Source organism: Ciconia boyciana, chromosome 9, assembly GCF_034638445.1.
Source record: "Ciconia boyciana chromosome 9, ASM3463844v1, whole genome shotgun sequence".
NCBI classification, from domain to species: Eukaryota; Metazoa; Chordata; class Aves; order Ciconiiformes; family Ciconiidae; genus Ciconia; species Ciconia boyciana.
Window position 1 is genome coordinate 3,764,182 of NC_132942.1, and position 17,618 is coordinate 3,781,799.

General features: G+C 41.6%; 1 protein-coding gene across 2 annotated transcripts; it reads right to left on the reverse strand.

Moving 5' to 3' along the window:
- Positions 1-1,570: 1,570 nt before the first annotated feature.
- On the reverse strand, positions 1,571-17,527 carry SAR1B (secretion associated Ras related GTPase 1B). Of its 2 annotated transcripts, none has more exons than XM_072872485.1 (7): positions 17,468-17,487; positions 12,563-12,636; positions 8,796-8,915; positions 7,942-8,007; positions 7,282-7,385; positions 6,987-7,118; positions 1,571-5,460 (listed from the first exon to the last, which is right to left on the reverse strand). In XM_072872485.1, the coding sequence occupies exons 2-7, from the start codon at positions 12,618-12,620 to the stop codon at positions 5,344-5,346; spliced, it is 597 nt and encodes a 198-aa protein (XP_072728586.1). In that variant the 5' UTR covers positions 12,621-12,636; positions 17,468-17,487; the 3' UTR covers positions 1,571-5,343. The 2 variants fall into 2 exon arrangements, with proteins under 2 accessions (XP_072728586.1, XP_072728585.1); XM_072872484.1 differs by having other exon boundaries at positions 1,572-5,460; positions 17,348-17,527.
- Positions 17,528-17,618: the final 91 nt, after the last annotated feature.

The following is a 17,618-nucleotide window of genomic DNA, read 5'->3' on the forward strand; positions in this document are numbered from 1 at the left end:
ACACCCCTTGTCAACAAAGCTGCTCTATCTACTCCTGGGTTTGGGTACTCAAGTATCATTAAATTGCTAAGATCGGGTCTCCAACAGCTCATCTCTGCCCCAAGCTACTGCCAAGGGTTTGCTCCAGCTAGTGCTGCCCCTGGAAGTTAATCAAACCACTCTGACAGTAAAGTACCACCTTTGCGGGGAGAAAAATCTAACGGAACAATATAAATTCTTATTTGCCTGTGCCAAAAGCAGGCATTTGGACCCAAATACTAAAGTGTGCCTTAAAGTTTTCTCCTTTTACAAAGGTTGTTTATTTACATGGCACATTTAAGAAAGAATCAGAAATTAGAAGTAGCTCCAAGCTTTGCACCCACTCTACACACTGCAAGTCTTTGTGCTGTTAACTTCTCTACTAAATATTGTCATAGTTGGGGGCAACACGCTTGACAGGGAATGGTACACGCTTAGAGCAGCTTTTCTGCTATGAACACAGGCATACGAGGAGGTGACCCCAAAATGCCATTGATTTACACACGGTCTGTGCAGTTTCTTCAGTAGCCTGCACGTGATGAAGGCTCCTGTCTTCTCCAGGACGCTGACCAACAGTGCCCAGGTTAAGGGAAGCATTGCTTCATTCGACCTTGCTGGTGGTTGCTGTGTTGCTCTTCTTATTCGGGCAGTGACCAAGTACGACCTAATCCCTCCGGACCTCACCTTCTTCACAGGCTAGACAAGGATAACAAAACCCCTCTGCCTCGCAAGGATGTTGAGGCAGCATTAACAGGTAGAAAGCTTCGAGATCCTGGAATGACAGGCATCAAAGGCTCTAAAATATTATTATAAATTTCTTACTGTGATGGGACACGTGCCATAAGAAATGGGGTCATAAGAAAAACAAGGGATATGGTTTATTCATCATTATTTTACCGCAACTGCTCACCACCAAACAAATTTCCAATTCTAGTTCAAAAGCAGTCAAGTAAGAAATTATTTGAAAAAATGTAAACTAAGGAGAACTTATACTTAGGATTGGAAAAGAGTTCTCTGTCACAGTATGTTAATACACTTCGCCCGTGGGCTGTGTCAAACAGGGCTGGGTCGACTCTGATAAGCACCTAAACTCAGTGGCAGTGCCCACTCAATACAGCCCCGCGAATCCTAGAGGGCAGCTGGATTCTAAGACAGTATCATTCGCCTGTAAGATCAGATCCTTCCATCTCACTTTAAAATTGCAACAAAGGAAACATCATTTTTTTCCATGCTCAAAGAGTTTTCCGAGTAGAGGATTTGCTTCCATGCACCCATGAACAGAAACCCTAGCAAAGAAGAGACTGAATTATTATTATACCCAGGTGAAAAAACCCAAACTCACTACTAGACCATGTACTAAATCAGCACACTTTTTTCCTGGTTTTGATAATTTGACAAGAACTACCTGTTTAAAACTCCTTTTCTTCAAATTCCCAGTCAGAATTTTATTTTCTATTCCCAATACTTAAATTTCAAGCATGGGATGGGATAACATAACAACACACACCACATTAAGAACATGTTTAAGAACACTTTCAACTTTAGCTTTTCTTCTGCAGTTTATTATATAAATTATGCTTGTAAACATTTAGAGCACTCACATTTCAAAACAGAAGATGTTTAGTTCCACACTGAGATACTAGTGCAAAGAGTGGTTTATCTAAGTGCAAATAAGTTACACATCCCGCTGACAGCCAGTGGATTAGGCTGGTTTTAATGTAACTCCTAAGTCCGTAACTAACAATGACATTACCTACGCTAAATCTGAGCATGTTGTAGTCAATAGAAATACTGGACTTTGGTTGGTAACAACCAAATACTCTGACAGTACAAACAAGAGAAGAACAATTCGACTTCAAGCAGACCTGTGAATTCACTGGGATTGGAGATCACCACCATCATTTTTCTGACCTGACTTTAGTTATAAATAAGTGGATGCCAAATGTTCTATTTCACATTCAATTCCCATTATTAAAATACAATAAAGCTCACATGCATGCAGGCATTGTATTCCAGTGAATGCCACAGGTCATCTTTGGCACATCATAGACAGTACCTGAACACTGAATACAGAAATATTAATGAAATAATCTTGATCTGGCAAGAGGATAAATGAGAAAGCTCAAAGATCCTTCCCATCCCCAATGCCAGTAATTGTTGCTGAAAAATTTATTAAACCAAGACTGAAATGCAGCAATGCCTCTCAGTTACACAATACGTACTAAAACCCAAGTTTAATTAAATCCAAGCAAAGTAAATCTTATTCAACCCATAGATGCTAGCGTATGGGGTCCGTGCAGTGAAATACAGGCCACTTTGTCACAAGTAGTTATTAGTATCTTAGAAATCTGCATTCGTTTCTCTTAAAGAACTGTTGCGATGTAAAAACAAAATGAGACACTTCATAAATAACATCTTTATTAATGAGTTTTCTTTTTCACATTCTTTAAAGTGATGTTTAATTGAAATCTGCATAGTCAAGAGTGGGGGGGAATCATAGAAGTCGGACCCAAATGTGAATGTTGCTTTTTTTAAGTTAAGTAAGACTGGTCACAATCATAGGAATGAGCAACCTCCAGAAATAAATGACTGGGGAGGTGTGGAGGGGGTGGGGATGAAAACCACCAGAAAACCTCTCATCAGTATATCTGTCTATTAATGAAGTCTTCACACAAAGACACACAACACCCATTCACATTCATGTGCACAACAGAACGTAAACTACAGAAGAAAGATACTTCCTCTGCTGAATGAAATGAAACAGAGCAAGATTATTCGTGTATGTAACTGAGCGTTGATCAGCAATTCTCACAACAGGAACCATTACAACACCCAGGTGGATAAACACAAGGTCCAGATTTCTTCGTGCCCTTATTACAACCACGCTTAAACTACCATCCTACAGGAGGAAACATGAAATCTGGGTATTTCCATAATACTAAGAATTACTCTTAACACTCACTTCTAAAGCAGTATCACCCTTCTTTTTTAATTCTTAATACTATCATCCCTTTCCTTAACTGCTAATGTTATTCATAGTTGGCTGGAAGAGCAGGTGAAGAGGACCTCTCAGTGCCCACGTAATGGCTCAGCCTGTGGAAGTGGTCTGCAGCAGAACACCTCCAGCTTCATTTCCATAAGCACAGGCAACACAGTCCCAGGTCTCCCACATCAACACCACAGTGTGAATGCAAGTAGTATTTTTAATATTTACACCATCTACTGATTTAGCTGTTGTCCTCTGCATTATAACCATCATCAGAAAAATCTAGAGGAAAAAAAAAAAGAGAGGCGGGTCCCCTACGTAGCAGCTGTAGGTAGTAAAGACTCACATATTGTCCCCACACTGGCAAGAGGCCATTTCTTACCTCCAGTTTTGATTTATGCAACAGAGACACTACTCTACAGCCGAGCACTAGTTTAAATGCAGAATTCTCTTATGCTGGTCATTTGGAAAAGCTATCTGATACCATCACTCTGAACTTCACCATGCACAAACTAGGCTTAATACTTCGCATATGATTGTGCAGTAATAAACTTCAGTTACAGTTTACATTAGTTACGTTCTGAATTATTATTCTTATTCAGATGCACAATCTAGGACTGTGGGGAACTGATCATCAATATTCAGTCATACAAGTTCAGGTCTGGGCAAGGAGTAAGTCTCATTTATTTGCTATGAGCCTATAGGCTTTAAATCTGAGATTCAAGCCCAGCAGGTCAAGAGAGAAAGTTATTTATGAAATCAAACCAGTCAGAAATACATTTGCTGCCATGGATATGGGAAACATAAGGCCTTAAGTATTTTGGAGAAGACCTACAATAGTGAGTAAAAGGGATTCAGTAAAAACACTTGCAGCAGTTTGTACTCTTATGAGGGGGAAACAAACTACACAGCAAAACTCAAACCTCTCACGGTGAAACGGTGACTCCAGGGCTGAAACCCTACCTGCATTCGACAGATTAGAGTAAAACATGCCCAGCACACAGAAACACCAACCACAGCTCCATGGCAGTGTCAGCCAGCATCAAGACACTGACAGACACATGTGCTTCAACACCCCCTCTTCAAAAATAACCTGCTTTCTCCTTGGGGAAGTAATGCACTCAAAGATGGGGGAAAAAAAAGAGTTAGAAGTCTGGAAACAAGGACTGCAGATAACCAAATTTTACCCCAGAAATAAGCCACCTGGGCAGACAGTAGCTGCCACACTGGCTAGGTTTCAGGGCAAAACCACAGAAGACAATCCATCTTGTCCCAGTTCAAAACACCAAAAATAAAATAGGCCAATTGGGTGTGGGCTGATAAATTTTCACAAGCAGCAATGGCAACATTTTTTTTCCCCCCGATGATTTCACAGGCAAATCTTCTGGCAGACCCCAAATCTAATTAAGTTAGGAACAGAATATTTAGTGCAATGGTATTGTTAATTTCTTCAGAAAAAAAAAATTTCTTGTGTCACTTCAGGGGTTTAATTCAAGAGACCAGTAGAGTAAGACTACTTTTGACATTAGTTCAAGATTCACGTTGGCATAGTTGCTTTACATTATTCGTACTTTTTAAAGATGGTGGTTATAAGGGCATCGGATTAGATTTTTCTTTTACTAACCCAAAATCCTAAAATAAATGCAATTTGGTAGCCTGAGAAAAAACGACCTTACTCTAACACACAATGAAACTACTTTGTGGCCTTCTGTGTTTCAGGAAAATATCCCACATATTCGGATCATCAGGCAGCCTCACTAGTTAAGACACATTAAAATGAAACATTTTCCATTAAAGTTGCCAAAAACTGGATTTAAATTTATTGCATGACGTTGCATAAGAAAGTATATTATTGAAAACCGTAAGGCATCATGCAATTATCCATCAGCTAATTATTTATTATTCCTTGAAAGATGGTTATATACTCTAAAGTTATAAAACCAGTTTCAAAAAAGTACATAAAAAAATTTCACATAAGCATTAAATATTTTTCACATGTTCATAGTTTTTAGCTGTTAAAAAGTGCATTCAAACATACTGTACTGGAAAGTTGCTCTGACCAAAAATGATGCCGGAGACTTGTTAAATTAAAAGCTGCAAAAGAATGTTGCATGGGATTAGAAAGCTCACAGGTTGTGGTACTTAAACTTACAAACTTGCTTGAAATAATTTTTCAATCCTCACACTTACAATTTAGCATACGTGATATAATTAGCTAAAAATGTATATTGTTATAACTAAACAGTCAAATGAATTCAAGTTACGTACACTGAGTGATCAAATAAGGAGCAGACTTAATATTTGGACATGGGACAGAATGTACTGGTGCGATTTTGGCATTAATCAATGTACTGTGCCATCCAACGGAAGCCTTCTCCATAGCCTTGCCTCTTTAGCACGCTGCACATAAACACTTCTAGCGGCCTTGCGTTCAATTCTTTCAATGGTATACTGCCCTGCAGAGAGACAGAAGTGTTCCAAGTTACAGTATCATTATAAAAAGATGGCTACTTTACATGGACATTTGTTTCTATAGAATGCCATTATTTAACTTGTGTTGGATACTGGAATTTTAGAAAATAATCTAAAACTTGTGCCTGTTATAAGATTAGGGTCACCTGAGAAATACACTGAGCATGTTTTCATGTGCATCCACAGTGGGAGAGGGTGAAGCACCTGAAACCACAAAGCAACAGCAAGCATGTGCACAGAGAATTTGAGAGCTTCTACTCAGCTTTCAGCCACAGTTCTCTGCTCTGTTTCTAATACCTTTCCAACCAGATTAAAAAGAACATTTGCTACCAATTGTAGGACTGACCACAGCAAGAGTGCAAGTTGCTTGCTTGCCAAGATCAGCACAGTGCGATAAAGCTGTTGCTCAACTGGAGACTGACAACAGTACTCATACTTCATAGACTACGTGCAGTGTTGTAAAAACCAGGGCAAGATTAAAAAAAAAGTTAGTAGTAACTGTTTATAGCCCATTATACCTATTCTAAAACTAACCTGTACAATTCTCTTCCATATGGAAAACAAGAAGGTAAAGACTTGTTCCCACTCAACCTGAACTCTGACTGGCACTGAACTTTAAGGGAAGCATCTAAGAGTAAACACTCTTAGAGTAAATACTCTAAGTATTAGAGTCTTACTTAAGACTTTACTCTTTACTCTTAAATACTCTAAAAATACTCTAAGAGTAAATACTCTTACAGGAAGAGAGGAATTACAAGACCAGGTGCCCTCCTCAGCAGGGCCACACTGCTGGTCATCTAATGGGAGCTGGGACGGAAGCCGCTCTGGGACAGCTTTGTCGGCTGCAGAGAGGTGTCTTTCCAAGGGCAAAGGACAACGGAGCAACTTGTTTCTAGTGCCCTGTATCCAAATGTCTCCTACAAGTAGTACACTGTATTTACTTTAAATTAAGAAGAGTTGAAGTATCACAAAGATCCATAATAAGTCTGCCTTGTTGCTACCGATGCCAGGAAGAACTTATTTTTTCCCCTCACAACCTACAGACTTCTACAATAGTGTAAATCTATTTCTAAGCTTTAGGTAAACATATTAAGTAAGAAATTGTACTAAGTCTGCACTTTAAATGAGAAAAGTCACTTACTGTAAGACTTTATCCAGTTTTCTCTTATAGTTGTCACTAGAACTACAGCCTCTGAAAACTTGCTCATGCTTTTGAAGTACTGCATAGGAAAGCTGAAGTACTAAAAATTATGCTAAGTACAATTAAGTTTTCTCTGAAAAAATGTGGCATTAAATATGATGTAAAAAAGTTGTAGTAGAGATGCATCTAACACACACAAAAAAGATTCCACAATTCACTCATTCCATGTACAGTTATTATGTACTAAGTACTTTATAAATTAAAACCCTCTTATTTTGTGTAGCTGGAGTGAACTGGAGTCAACACACAAATAAGGCAAACTCCCTAACAAAAAAAAACCCAAAGCCACAAAAAAAAAAGGAGCATTACCTTTCCTGTTGTCTGGCCATACAGACCAAACATCTCTCGTAACCTCTCTTCACTAATAGCTTCAGGTCTGTCAATCTTGTTACCAAGAATTAGGATAGGCACATTAGCAATAGTTTCATCTGTCATTAGTGACTACAAAGGAAAAGAGAAAGGAGGAGAGATTAATTTAGAATATAGAAGGTCACATTGCTACTACTCATGTCCAGGTGGCAGCAGAGCTCTGTTGGATACTGGGAATTTGAGCCTACTTCTTAGCAGGTAAAGTTAAAACTTTCAAAGACTTATTTAAACTTACATCAAGTTCTTCTTTTGATTCAAGCAATCTTTCATGATCTGCACAGTCCACCAAGAACACAATGCCATTAATCGCAGGCAGATAGTTTTTCCACACTCTGCGAGCTACAGGGAAGATGTGAATTAAAAACAAAAGGAAATTATCCCAAAATTCAGAGCGATGCACATCCGTAATTAAGAAGCAACAAGGTTTTTCTGAAGTCTTAGCTTATGTTACCAGTCTTCAGGATGCAACTTCATGGTTTACAAACCTTGAAATAACGGAGCAAAAGTATCATTCCCTTTACCGTTATCACCACTCCCTCTATCCCGCATGCACACTGATGTACTGAAACTTTGTGTTTCCCCAAGAATTACGTCAACAAAGGTAAGTCTAAAGCATAAAGCTTAAAGGTAAATGTAAGCAATTCAAAGTACAGAATCCTCTTCAAAATACAGATATCCATCAAAAATTTATGCTCTACTGCAGCTCTTGCCAAATTGTATTTGGGATTTGTGATAAATGGTGGAGACAGACAACACAGCAGTGAATGTTTTTTATACTGTCAGAAAGGGTGTGGGAAGTCGATCTCTGCAGCATGGTCATATTTCTGATCTGAAACTAATGGACTGTAGACAACTCTAACTCAATTCAGTGAAGTGAGTCAACATATTCTCTTACCTTGAGCATGTCCACCCAGATCGAAGGTAGTGAAAGTCATGCCAGCAATTGTCAGCTCTTCTGAAGCTAGAAATACACAGAATTATGTTCTCTGTGAAGATTATGCAGTGCATTAGAACAGTTTAACCTTCTAGCCTGTAGATTTTACTTTCTGTCTCAGGTCTTTTCAGTATTTTGTTATTCAAGAAACAAATCAATGACACATTTGTTTAATGGTTAATAGCATTTTGTTGTTAAAACACGTGTGAAATATCTGCAATGCTAGGAATAGCAGAGAATATTTGTACATTATTTATCCCCACACATTACACAAACAACAGTTGGTTCTGGCATCTGGTTTGCCACAACGGTGGCATTTCATGTACAATACTGTTCAAGGTTTCTCGTCTTCACATCCTTTCCCAGTTTCTCACCTCCTTACTGGACTTCACCAATCCACGTTTATAACCTGTGTTGAACTTTTTCTCCTGCAAGGCTACTAGGATAACAATTACGCAGCAACCTCTGAGCCAAAAAAAAAAATCAAAACGGTGTACAGACATGCTAATTTTCCAGCTGCACAGAGAAGCTGCTCCCAAATATGGCAAGCCCCAATTTCCCACAGCTTCTGTAATCTAGACTCTCAGCTCCATCATTCTGCTTGTTACTAACCCTCCCAATTTTAAATATAGCACATTGAACTACCCTATATACATTTTTCTGAAAGTTACTTGAACTACCTACAGATTGCAATGCCAGAAACTCCTTTGTTTCTCCCTAGTTACACTGTTGGTCTTACGATGTATAATCAGATCCTGCTTTTCCTGCAACACTTTAAATACTTTCCAGCTATGGAACCAGCAATATTAACTTACTGGGGTGTAACGTGGGAACGTGTTGTCCCAGTCTGTCATCTTTGAGCATGTGCAGCAGCGTAGTTTTTCCAGCATTGTCCAGTCCAAGAAACACTAGTTTGCCCGATTTCTTGTACAGTCCTAGAACAAAGAAGGACCTACTGATTAATCAGTTAAATTGGTAGGAGTTAATTTCTAGCACCAGAGATTATTTTGCTCCCAGGAGCAAAGTGTTACAGTCATGGTACAAAATACAGACCGGCCAAGCCCTGCCGCGCACTTTATCAATGCCCTTTATCCGTGTTCTACTCGTACAAACTACGTTCACACTTGCCCATGTGTCTGCTGCACTATGTGTAGCACGTGCAGCTTACGGGATGCTTAGTGGGGGAGAGGCACACAGTTGATGTAAACGTGTCACTGCATTTACATTCTCTTAGGAAAACCACAACAAAACAGGACTAAATTTTGCCAGCATAGCTTGCTCTGCCCCAGCAAAAGGACAGTTTGCTCACAGGTGATGGAGAGGGGACATGCGGGTACAGCTCTGACAGCGGGCTCTAAAATAAAGACCATCCGGAACCTGAACAGAGGGTGTTTTGTTCAGCTACCTCCAATTACGACAAAAAACTTGTCTGAGACAAAAAGAAAGTTCAGACCTCAATGGGTATATTACAGAGAAATTAATTTCAATGTCAATAGTCATAATTAGTATATGTATGAATTCTTTTGTGTTGGTTCATAAGTTATTTTGACAAAAAGTAACATTCACCCATACCCCCAGCTAAACTGTATGGATATATCATGAATGGCATTGTCAGGGCAATTCTGACACACTTGCTGTCATGTGCTAACACTTTCATAACAGGAATAAGAAACTTTATTTTCACCAATTGTCAGCTTTATAAAAATGCCTTTTCCCCTTTCTTCCCTTTACTTGTAACCCCAGTAAATGCAACAGTTGCTGTGAAGGAGAGGAAGGACGTGTAGAACATGAACACTCTATTTTCTTAAGTTTGAGGTTATCAAGGAGCGATTCTCTTAAACTTGCCAACACTACATCCTATTGCCAGGATTATTTTTCACTGCTTCAAACTGATTGACATTCAAAGTAAAACATTTTTAAGACAAATTTCATTTTAAAAAATCATCACACTCTGTACTAAAAAACTCCTGAAGGAAGAGCCTCTTAGCTTTGACTTTAAGGACAAAAATCTTCCCTTACTCCCTCCCTCTTCACAGAGCTGTGGCTGGATACTACGCACTGCACATCTCCTTAGGAACCACTACTGACCCCACAGCCTTCACAAGTGCTGAAGAGGGCAGAACACTTACAACAGAGGGTGGGGAAAAAGAAAAATATATGTATGTGCTGAAATTACATTTCTTTCAAAGCAAAACTGGGCTACATTCCTAACAGAATTCTCTCTTCGTTCTGCAAAAGAACTGCAAAATACAGCCAAATATTGTAATGTGGGAGTTAAGTCACTAGGATCTTTTACTACATAATGTCATAGTACTGTGGTACGTTGCAATATGCTGAAGAACAGTTTATTCTACCACAACTGCGATGATACAGAAACATTTTGTGAAGTACACAAATGGATTTTGCTGTTAGAGCTCAACCGTCCCATCGCTGCAGTCCCTACACTTAAATGCACCCTCTCCTGCAAGCACAACCAACCCTCCTGATCTGCAAACTATGAATCCAACACCCTGTGCTATGCCTCGGGGCCACAGGCGAGCTGCCGGTAGCCATCCAAAGAGCCCATTGACAGCTGCCCTGGGTCTCTCTACATGAGGAGGCTAGCAGGCGGCAGAGTGGGCCAGTAACAGCAGTTTCCAGAGCCCTTGTTTTTTCTTCTTCCCTAACGTGTTACCCTCATATGTGTTTTATTTGGTGGGATTTTAAATGATGCTGTTGCACAGGTGGCTACTCGCACAGCCCCGTTGATGCCGCAGCATTACAGGAGCATACGTGCATCTGCATGGCCGACCTTTACACTGCTGGTGTTTGCTCACCTCTCCCCCTGCCTTTAAGCTAATCTCTGGGATCGCATTTCAGCATGACATGTTTTGTAACTTGCAGGAATGAATATTCTTTCACATACCTCAGCTTGTTTCATTACTGAACTTTATTACGACAGGTACTGTGGAGTGTCTTCACAGTTCTTTCAAATACAACAACTCTTACTTCCCAAACTTACCTTCTCACATGCCCAAAAATATATTAACTATTAAACTACAGAGTGGATATTTACAGAGAAAGAAGGAGTGGACAAACATTTTCATGTATTAACTTGTCACAGGAGAAACTCCAGTTCACACTTACCTTATGAGTTAAGCAAAATGCTACTAAACCATAGCGAAACAATAATATTTTTGCCACTCTCAGCCTGGACAGCGAGGAGTCTTTGCTCCCAAATCAGGTGCCACTGCTTTCTCTGAAACATTTCATGCTTCCCAAGTATCTTTCATAGAAACGCAAAACAAACAAGCAGCAAAACTTCAGCTATTAGCTACACCAACACCAGAGTTTATGTGTGTGTGTGTATATATATATATATAAAAGATTCTTTGTGCATTCTAAAAGTATATGTGTGCAAAGATGTACTTCATAAAGTGATCTTATCAGCCTGCTGACAGGACAGCACAGGGAACTGCAGGGAGCTTCCCAAATGTTATAATCAGCCTTCTTCAACTGTAAACGTAAATGGGAATGAAAAGAAAAAGTGTTTCTTCTAGAATAAGGAGGACATACTCAAAGTAATTCTCCTTCTCACTTCAAGCTCTGGTATCTTTCACCAGAATTAGACTTTGCATGCACAGGAATGGGAAAGCGGGCTAGCATGCAGTAATCACTGCTCAGCTAAGTAAGAGGAGATAAGAAAGATTAGTCAACTTAGTTAAAATTTCACTGGCTAATATTTCAGTAGTAGGCCAAGGGTCTAACATTCAGCGAAAAAGTTTAAACTTTCAACTGATAAAAGGCAGGTGGCACAGCTTGCTGTGATTCCTTAATCTCAAATGCTTTTTATCCACTTCAATAAAATCCTTCGAACTTGTAAACTGTGCCTTTTACCTACGTGATCTGCAACTTCTCTTCCTTTTTTTAGTATCCTAACATTCCTGTTCCTCCTGTTTTTTTGGGTTTTTTTGGTTTTTTCCCCCCCTTTTTTTTTTCCTCTTGTTTTGCACAAGCTAATATTTCACCTTGGATTGATATGGATTGCAGACTCTTTTGGCCAGGGAATACTTTCCTGAGGCTCTTCAGCAGGTGCCAGTGAAGTTTCACACCGATTTCAGCAACACCCGTCACAGAATAACACGCTGCTGAACATGAGCAAGAGCTTCAATATCCAGCACTAATTTTTTGTAGATGGTCCCTCATATTTGGATTCTCAAGTGATATCTTCATGTGCAAAATAACTGAACTAAAATAACTGAGTTCAGTTCTTTACAGCAGAAGAAAAATCAGGAGAAACTCCATAAAAGTCAACTGAATTACACCAGCTTAAATGTGGTACAATTAGAAAAATCAAACCTATTATGATCACGAAAGAAAATGTAATTTTTTCAAGAGGTTAAAGGATTAACCTAAGAGTTGCGGAGAGCACGCTCTGGAAATACTCAATACTGATAAAGTGAAACTTTTGTTTGAGTGTTACTGAATATACACCAAGACAAATATTATTATTTAACCAGCGGCTATGTTTGAAGATAACAGGTGAACAGACATTTTATACAAGAATAGCAGAAAGGAAAAACCCCAAACAATAAAAACTTACCTAAAAACTGTAATACGCTACTGAAACCACTGTAAATCCAATCAAATATGAAGGACATATCTGAATCTTATAGTCTGAAATAAACAGAAAACATAATGCATTTAAGATCTGTCAGAACAGCACATTAAACACTGTAAGATATTTATAGGTAACAAAAGTAACTCAAAGTCCTGGGTGAAAAAATAAAAAACAATTTAGTTTTGGTAAACTGTATCATGGACCAATTAAGTGACCCCACAACACATTAAAAAAATGAGCGTAGAAGTGGAAAACAGAATCCAGATTGTGATTCAACAGCAAAGACCTTTTCCTCCCTTTGGAAAAATGCTACGTGGACAGAAGCCTTCGCACGATGTAAAAATAATTTTATCTTAAGTACGGTTTGGTGGAGGTGTGTGATGTTCCACTGAAGATTTCAAATGGGATCTTCACATAAACTTTTCAAATGGGAAAATGTGGCACTTAAGAGGGCAATAGAGGGATGTCAGTGCAGAGCCAGTGCTCCGCTCTTGGGTGCTGCTGGAGTTTGAAGCAGAGGCGGTAAGAGGTGAAGAAGTTTTGCGAAGTTGAATCCAGAGAAGTTTCATACCAAATAAATCCCTATTGTCTGCACAGAACCTGTCTGTTTGGCTTGTAATGGGAAACAACTGCTTAGCACAAAGCACTGGAATTGCCATTCAAAGACCATGATCTCCTGGACTGTCCTGTACAAGCTGCCACAATTTAAGCCTTAAATGCAAAACTTGTGTTTAAAAAATGACTCTAGAACACCATGTTTCCCACCAAATTCCTTCAGCTTAGATCAAGTACAGGTCAAGCTGAGAGCAGCCAGGATGACTATAACCAACGCTCTAGTTGTGCCATACAACCATCAGCCAACTTCAGCCGACCATCCCAGGCAGGACACCCCTTGCTACCAGGATGAAGCTCTGCTACTCTACAAATACCCCCTCGTGGTATGGTTAAAAAATGTAACGCTGCTGTGCTCGTCCCTGGGAAAGAAGCAAGTGGCCAGGATGGATTGCACAGACTGACAAATTCAGTTGTTCCTGCCCCAGGAAAAAACCCTCTGCCACCAAAGGCAGGGCTGCTTCCGAAGAAGCGGACACGGCGGAGGTGTCGGGGGAGCTTTGGCACACCTTGAGTGCCCAGGAGAACAGGTAGCACAGAGGAGGAAAGAATAAAGCCATCACTAGGTTCACTGCGCAGCCACGAGCAATTAATTTCTTAGCTTTCATCTTAATTTCCTCATTATCTAAAGTGAGGATAATCACGCTGAAAGCACCAGTTTGACACAGTGAATTAGTATCTAGCGTGAAAACCTCTTGAAAGACTGAAGGGCAACATCCTTAGAAGCATTTAGCCAGCTAATTCCTACTGGAGCGCATAACCCCTGCTAACGTCAGGGGACACTGGAGTCCAACTACCCTCGAGAAACTGGACCGCGCTGCTAAGTTTCCACGCTGCTGCAGGCTGTCTTGCCACACTCATTTTGATGCTGCAGCGGTACCTTGGGGGGATCACAAGATGACTTTAGGGCAGCTCTGACCCTGGAGCACAGGACACAGTAGTCGAAACACAGGTCAGAACCAGACCAAAATCCAGGCATCTGTCGTAGCAGTTACACTCACAGCAACCAACAGAATTTCTCCACTACGCAACAACAGGTATATCATGGAAAGATAATATGGAAAGGGGAGGAAAGAATATTCCAATTACGTTTGCTTGCACTGAAACAAAATCTTTTCAGCCCATATCTGCCTCTCGGGTTGAAGATGACAAAGCGCGAGGAGTCTTTGGTTTCTCCGTGACTAACCCCGAAACCCTTACTCACGTCCTATGTTACTCTGAACAACTGATGGACTCCAACAGGCACAAATTTTAAGAATACAAATCAAATACACTTGTCAATGCATAAACACCCAGTTACACAACGTCACGACTGAAACTGTCCCTTGCGTGGCTAAAAAGCAAAGGTCAAGAATAAGCAAACACGGCAGAACATATACGTCAGCAGATTTATTTATTGCTTAAGCAAAATACCAATCAAGAAAAGCCTCTGTGGGGCTTAGAAAAATGATCGACTCAAATAACCTGCAAATCAGGGCAAACAGTGTGATGTAAAAGAAGTGCTCAGATTACTGAGGTGAGAATAACTTCACAGTGTTCAGCTATATTAATCTTTTCCATCTATTAAACTTGTGGATAAAACAAAACAAAATCCTTATGCATTACAGAAAAGACTTTAAGGGCAAGGTTCAAATGATTACAGTGAGAAAAAGATTACTCTGCAAACACAGCTGAAGTGGCATTAATATAGGTTAAATTTCCATCACGACAAGAAAAGTGGTGTTAGAAACAGAGCTATCCAAACACACCCAGAACAGTCGCCGTATCAGCTGGCAGCGCTTGAAGAAAAATACTTTTCAAATGGGAAAAAAATTGATAGCTAATTGTAAAGGCACACTGGTAATATTTGAATAGAGATATTACATCTACTCTTACCACACAGGAAAAGTAACTACATAATCCACAGCAGTGCCAAATCAAAGCATTAAAAAGCCGTAGCGGCTCCGCATTGGTATCAAGAGCCGTTATATGCTGCAGAGACATCCAAGTCGCAGAGCTACACCGAACTAAGGGGAGAGCCGTGGCTGTTCAATATACACGGACTCAAGCTCTCAGGCTCACGTTAAAAACACCATAAAAGCAGAACAATGAAAACTCTGGCAATCACTGTTCACAAGCCATGATGAAGACAAAAATACTATTTTAAGGTTACTTCAAGGGTTCCCTTGAAAATAACCAGTTGCAAGCAGACATAAGCTTTTAATGAAAAATTGGACCGGACACAAGACAATCTTTTGATACCAACTATTTTTACAGACATCACCAACTTACTCGTGCGTCCTTAACAAAAATATGAAAGTTAATTTTCTAGCATCACATCAACAATAGATGGCTATCACTTCAAAATGTCTCCAACATCCCCGGCTAATGTTGTTTCACCAGCAAAATATCATTTGGTGGTAACTCCTGTGGAGCCCTCTAAGCCACTGTATAAACCAAGGAGATGGGTTTGCTTACTGGAGACCACTTCTGCCTGTGGGGATGATGGAATTCCCACCCAGTGGCTTTGGCAACATCTTCGGCCAGCCTCCTGAAGGGAACGTTGCTGATAGCAAGGACTAGCAAGCAAACTCACTCACATTTCTTTTATATTCTGAAAAACAGGAAATTTTTTCCCCTACTCTCAACCTGCATTTTTCTAGCTAAAAATTCATCATTTCACTGCTGAACCAGTTAGAATAGCACTTACTTCCAAAGTCTGTGAAACTTTACATAAGAGAGGATATCAGGCTTTTAAAGGCAGTTTTAAATCCCTTTATGGAATAATTAGGAAACAGAAACCAGCGACACCCAAGCCGAACAGCTCTTGCAGTAACTGGAAGCACACTGTGCAGTGCCTGGGTGGGTACTATCAGCAAGAGCTAGGAAAGAAACCTCCCTCTAACCTAACTGCACCAACCCTGCACCCCAGCCACCGCTACGGCTGAAACCACAACTTGCAACGAGAGCTTAAAGTCTGGTGGTAAGGGTGTATTTGCATTTTTTCAAGTAGGATCTAAACATGATCACGTAAAGCTATGATTTCACATATAATCCTTTTAACATCGTACAATAAAAATCAAAATCCCTAAGAAACTCAGTGAATAAATTGGTATCTGCCTTCTACAGTGCAGTTTTTCTATGACAGGAAACTGCACTTTGATGTAGTATTTTAAAAGTTGAGGAGAGGGACAGAGTTTGAAAATGAGGTAACGGCACAGAGTTTCTTTGGGTGTTTTAATCAGGTTTTTGATACCAGTCATCTCTGAGGTTTCAGAAGGAGTCATACTCCTTAATCATTAATCATCATACTGCTCCTTTACTAATTGGGTTGAAAACCAGAAAGCTTACATATTGCATGGCAGATGACTTAAATTTAGTTATATCGCATTTTTTAGTCTGAGACAGCCTACTTGAATTTAGCAGAGATCTTAAGCACATCTGAAACGGCAAACACTTTCTCTGGGAAGACGGCTCCGCAACACACACGCTAGCTCCTCAGGGCACCTAATGCAGCGGTTTGGCTGTAGCCCGGCTCACAAAAAACAGTTGATAGAGCACATCCTCAAGGTAGGGCAGCAAGTCGCTTATAAAAAAACCCAAAACTTAGAAGTTATAATTTCTGAAGAAATAATACTTGGAATAAATCTCGACAGCTCGGCACAACGCGCCAGACAGCTGCACAGGGCTGCAGAGCAGCTGTAGGTTGTGGGGCGATGCTTACAGCGCGCTCCTCAACACCACAGACCCCAGGTGAGGTGGAGCCAGGGCTACGAAGGCACTGCCGAGCACCCACGGAAGGTCCACGCACCGGGCGGGGGCACACGGGCCGGCGCCCCCAGCCCCGGAGGCCCGACGAGCCCCGAGGGCTCTCCCGGGGCGAATGAGGAGAGAGGGAACGGAAGGGAGCGCCCGCCGCGGGGCAGAGCCGCGCCCGCTCCCCCAGCCCCACCTGGCAGCGCGCTGCCCACGGACCCACGCAGGCCGCAGCCTCCCCGGGCGCGCAGGGACCGCCGGCCAGGCCCAGCCGCGGCGCCGCGGGCCGGAGGCCGCTGCCGGCAGGATACGAGGGCGGCCTGCGGGGCTCGCCCGGCCCCTCCGCCGGCCACCGAGGGCGAGGCCGCGGCCCCCAGCAGGCGCTGCCTGCCCGCCCGCCCCCCCGCGCCCCGCGCTCACCCGCCGCCGCCGAGCCTGAGGTGCGGGCGCTCCGCCGGCACCGATACGCAACCCCGCGGCTGCGCCCCGCTCCGCCCCCGCGCGTCTCCTTCCGGGCCCGGCCGGCCGCGTCGCACGCACCGGGACTGAGGTGCGGTGCCGTTCAGTGCGGTGCGGTGCGGTGCGGTTCGGTTCGGTTCAGCGCAGCCGCTCCACCCGGCCCACAGCCGCGGGGCCCTCCCGGCACCGCCTTCCCCCGTGGGCCCACCCGCAGCCCGGCCTGCCCCTGCCC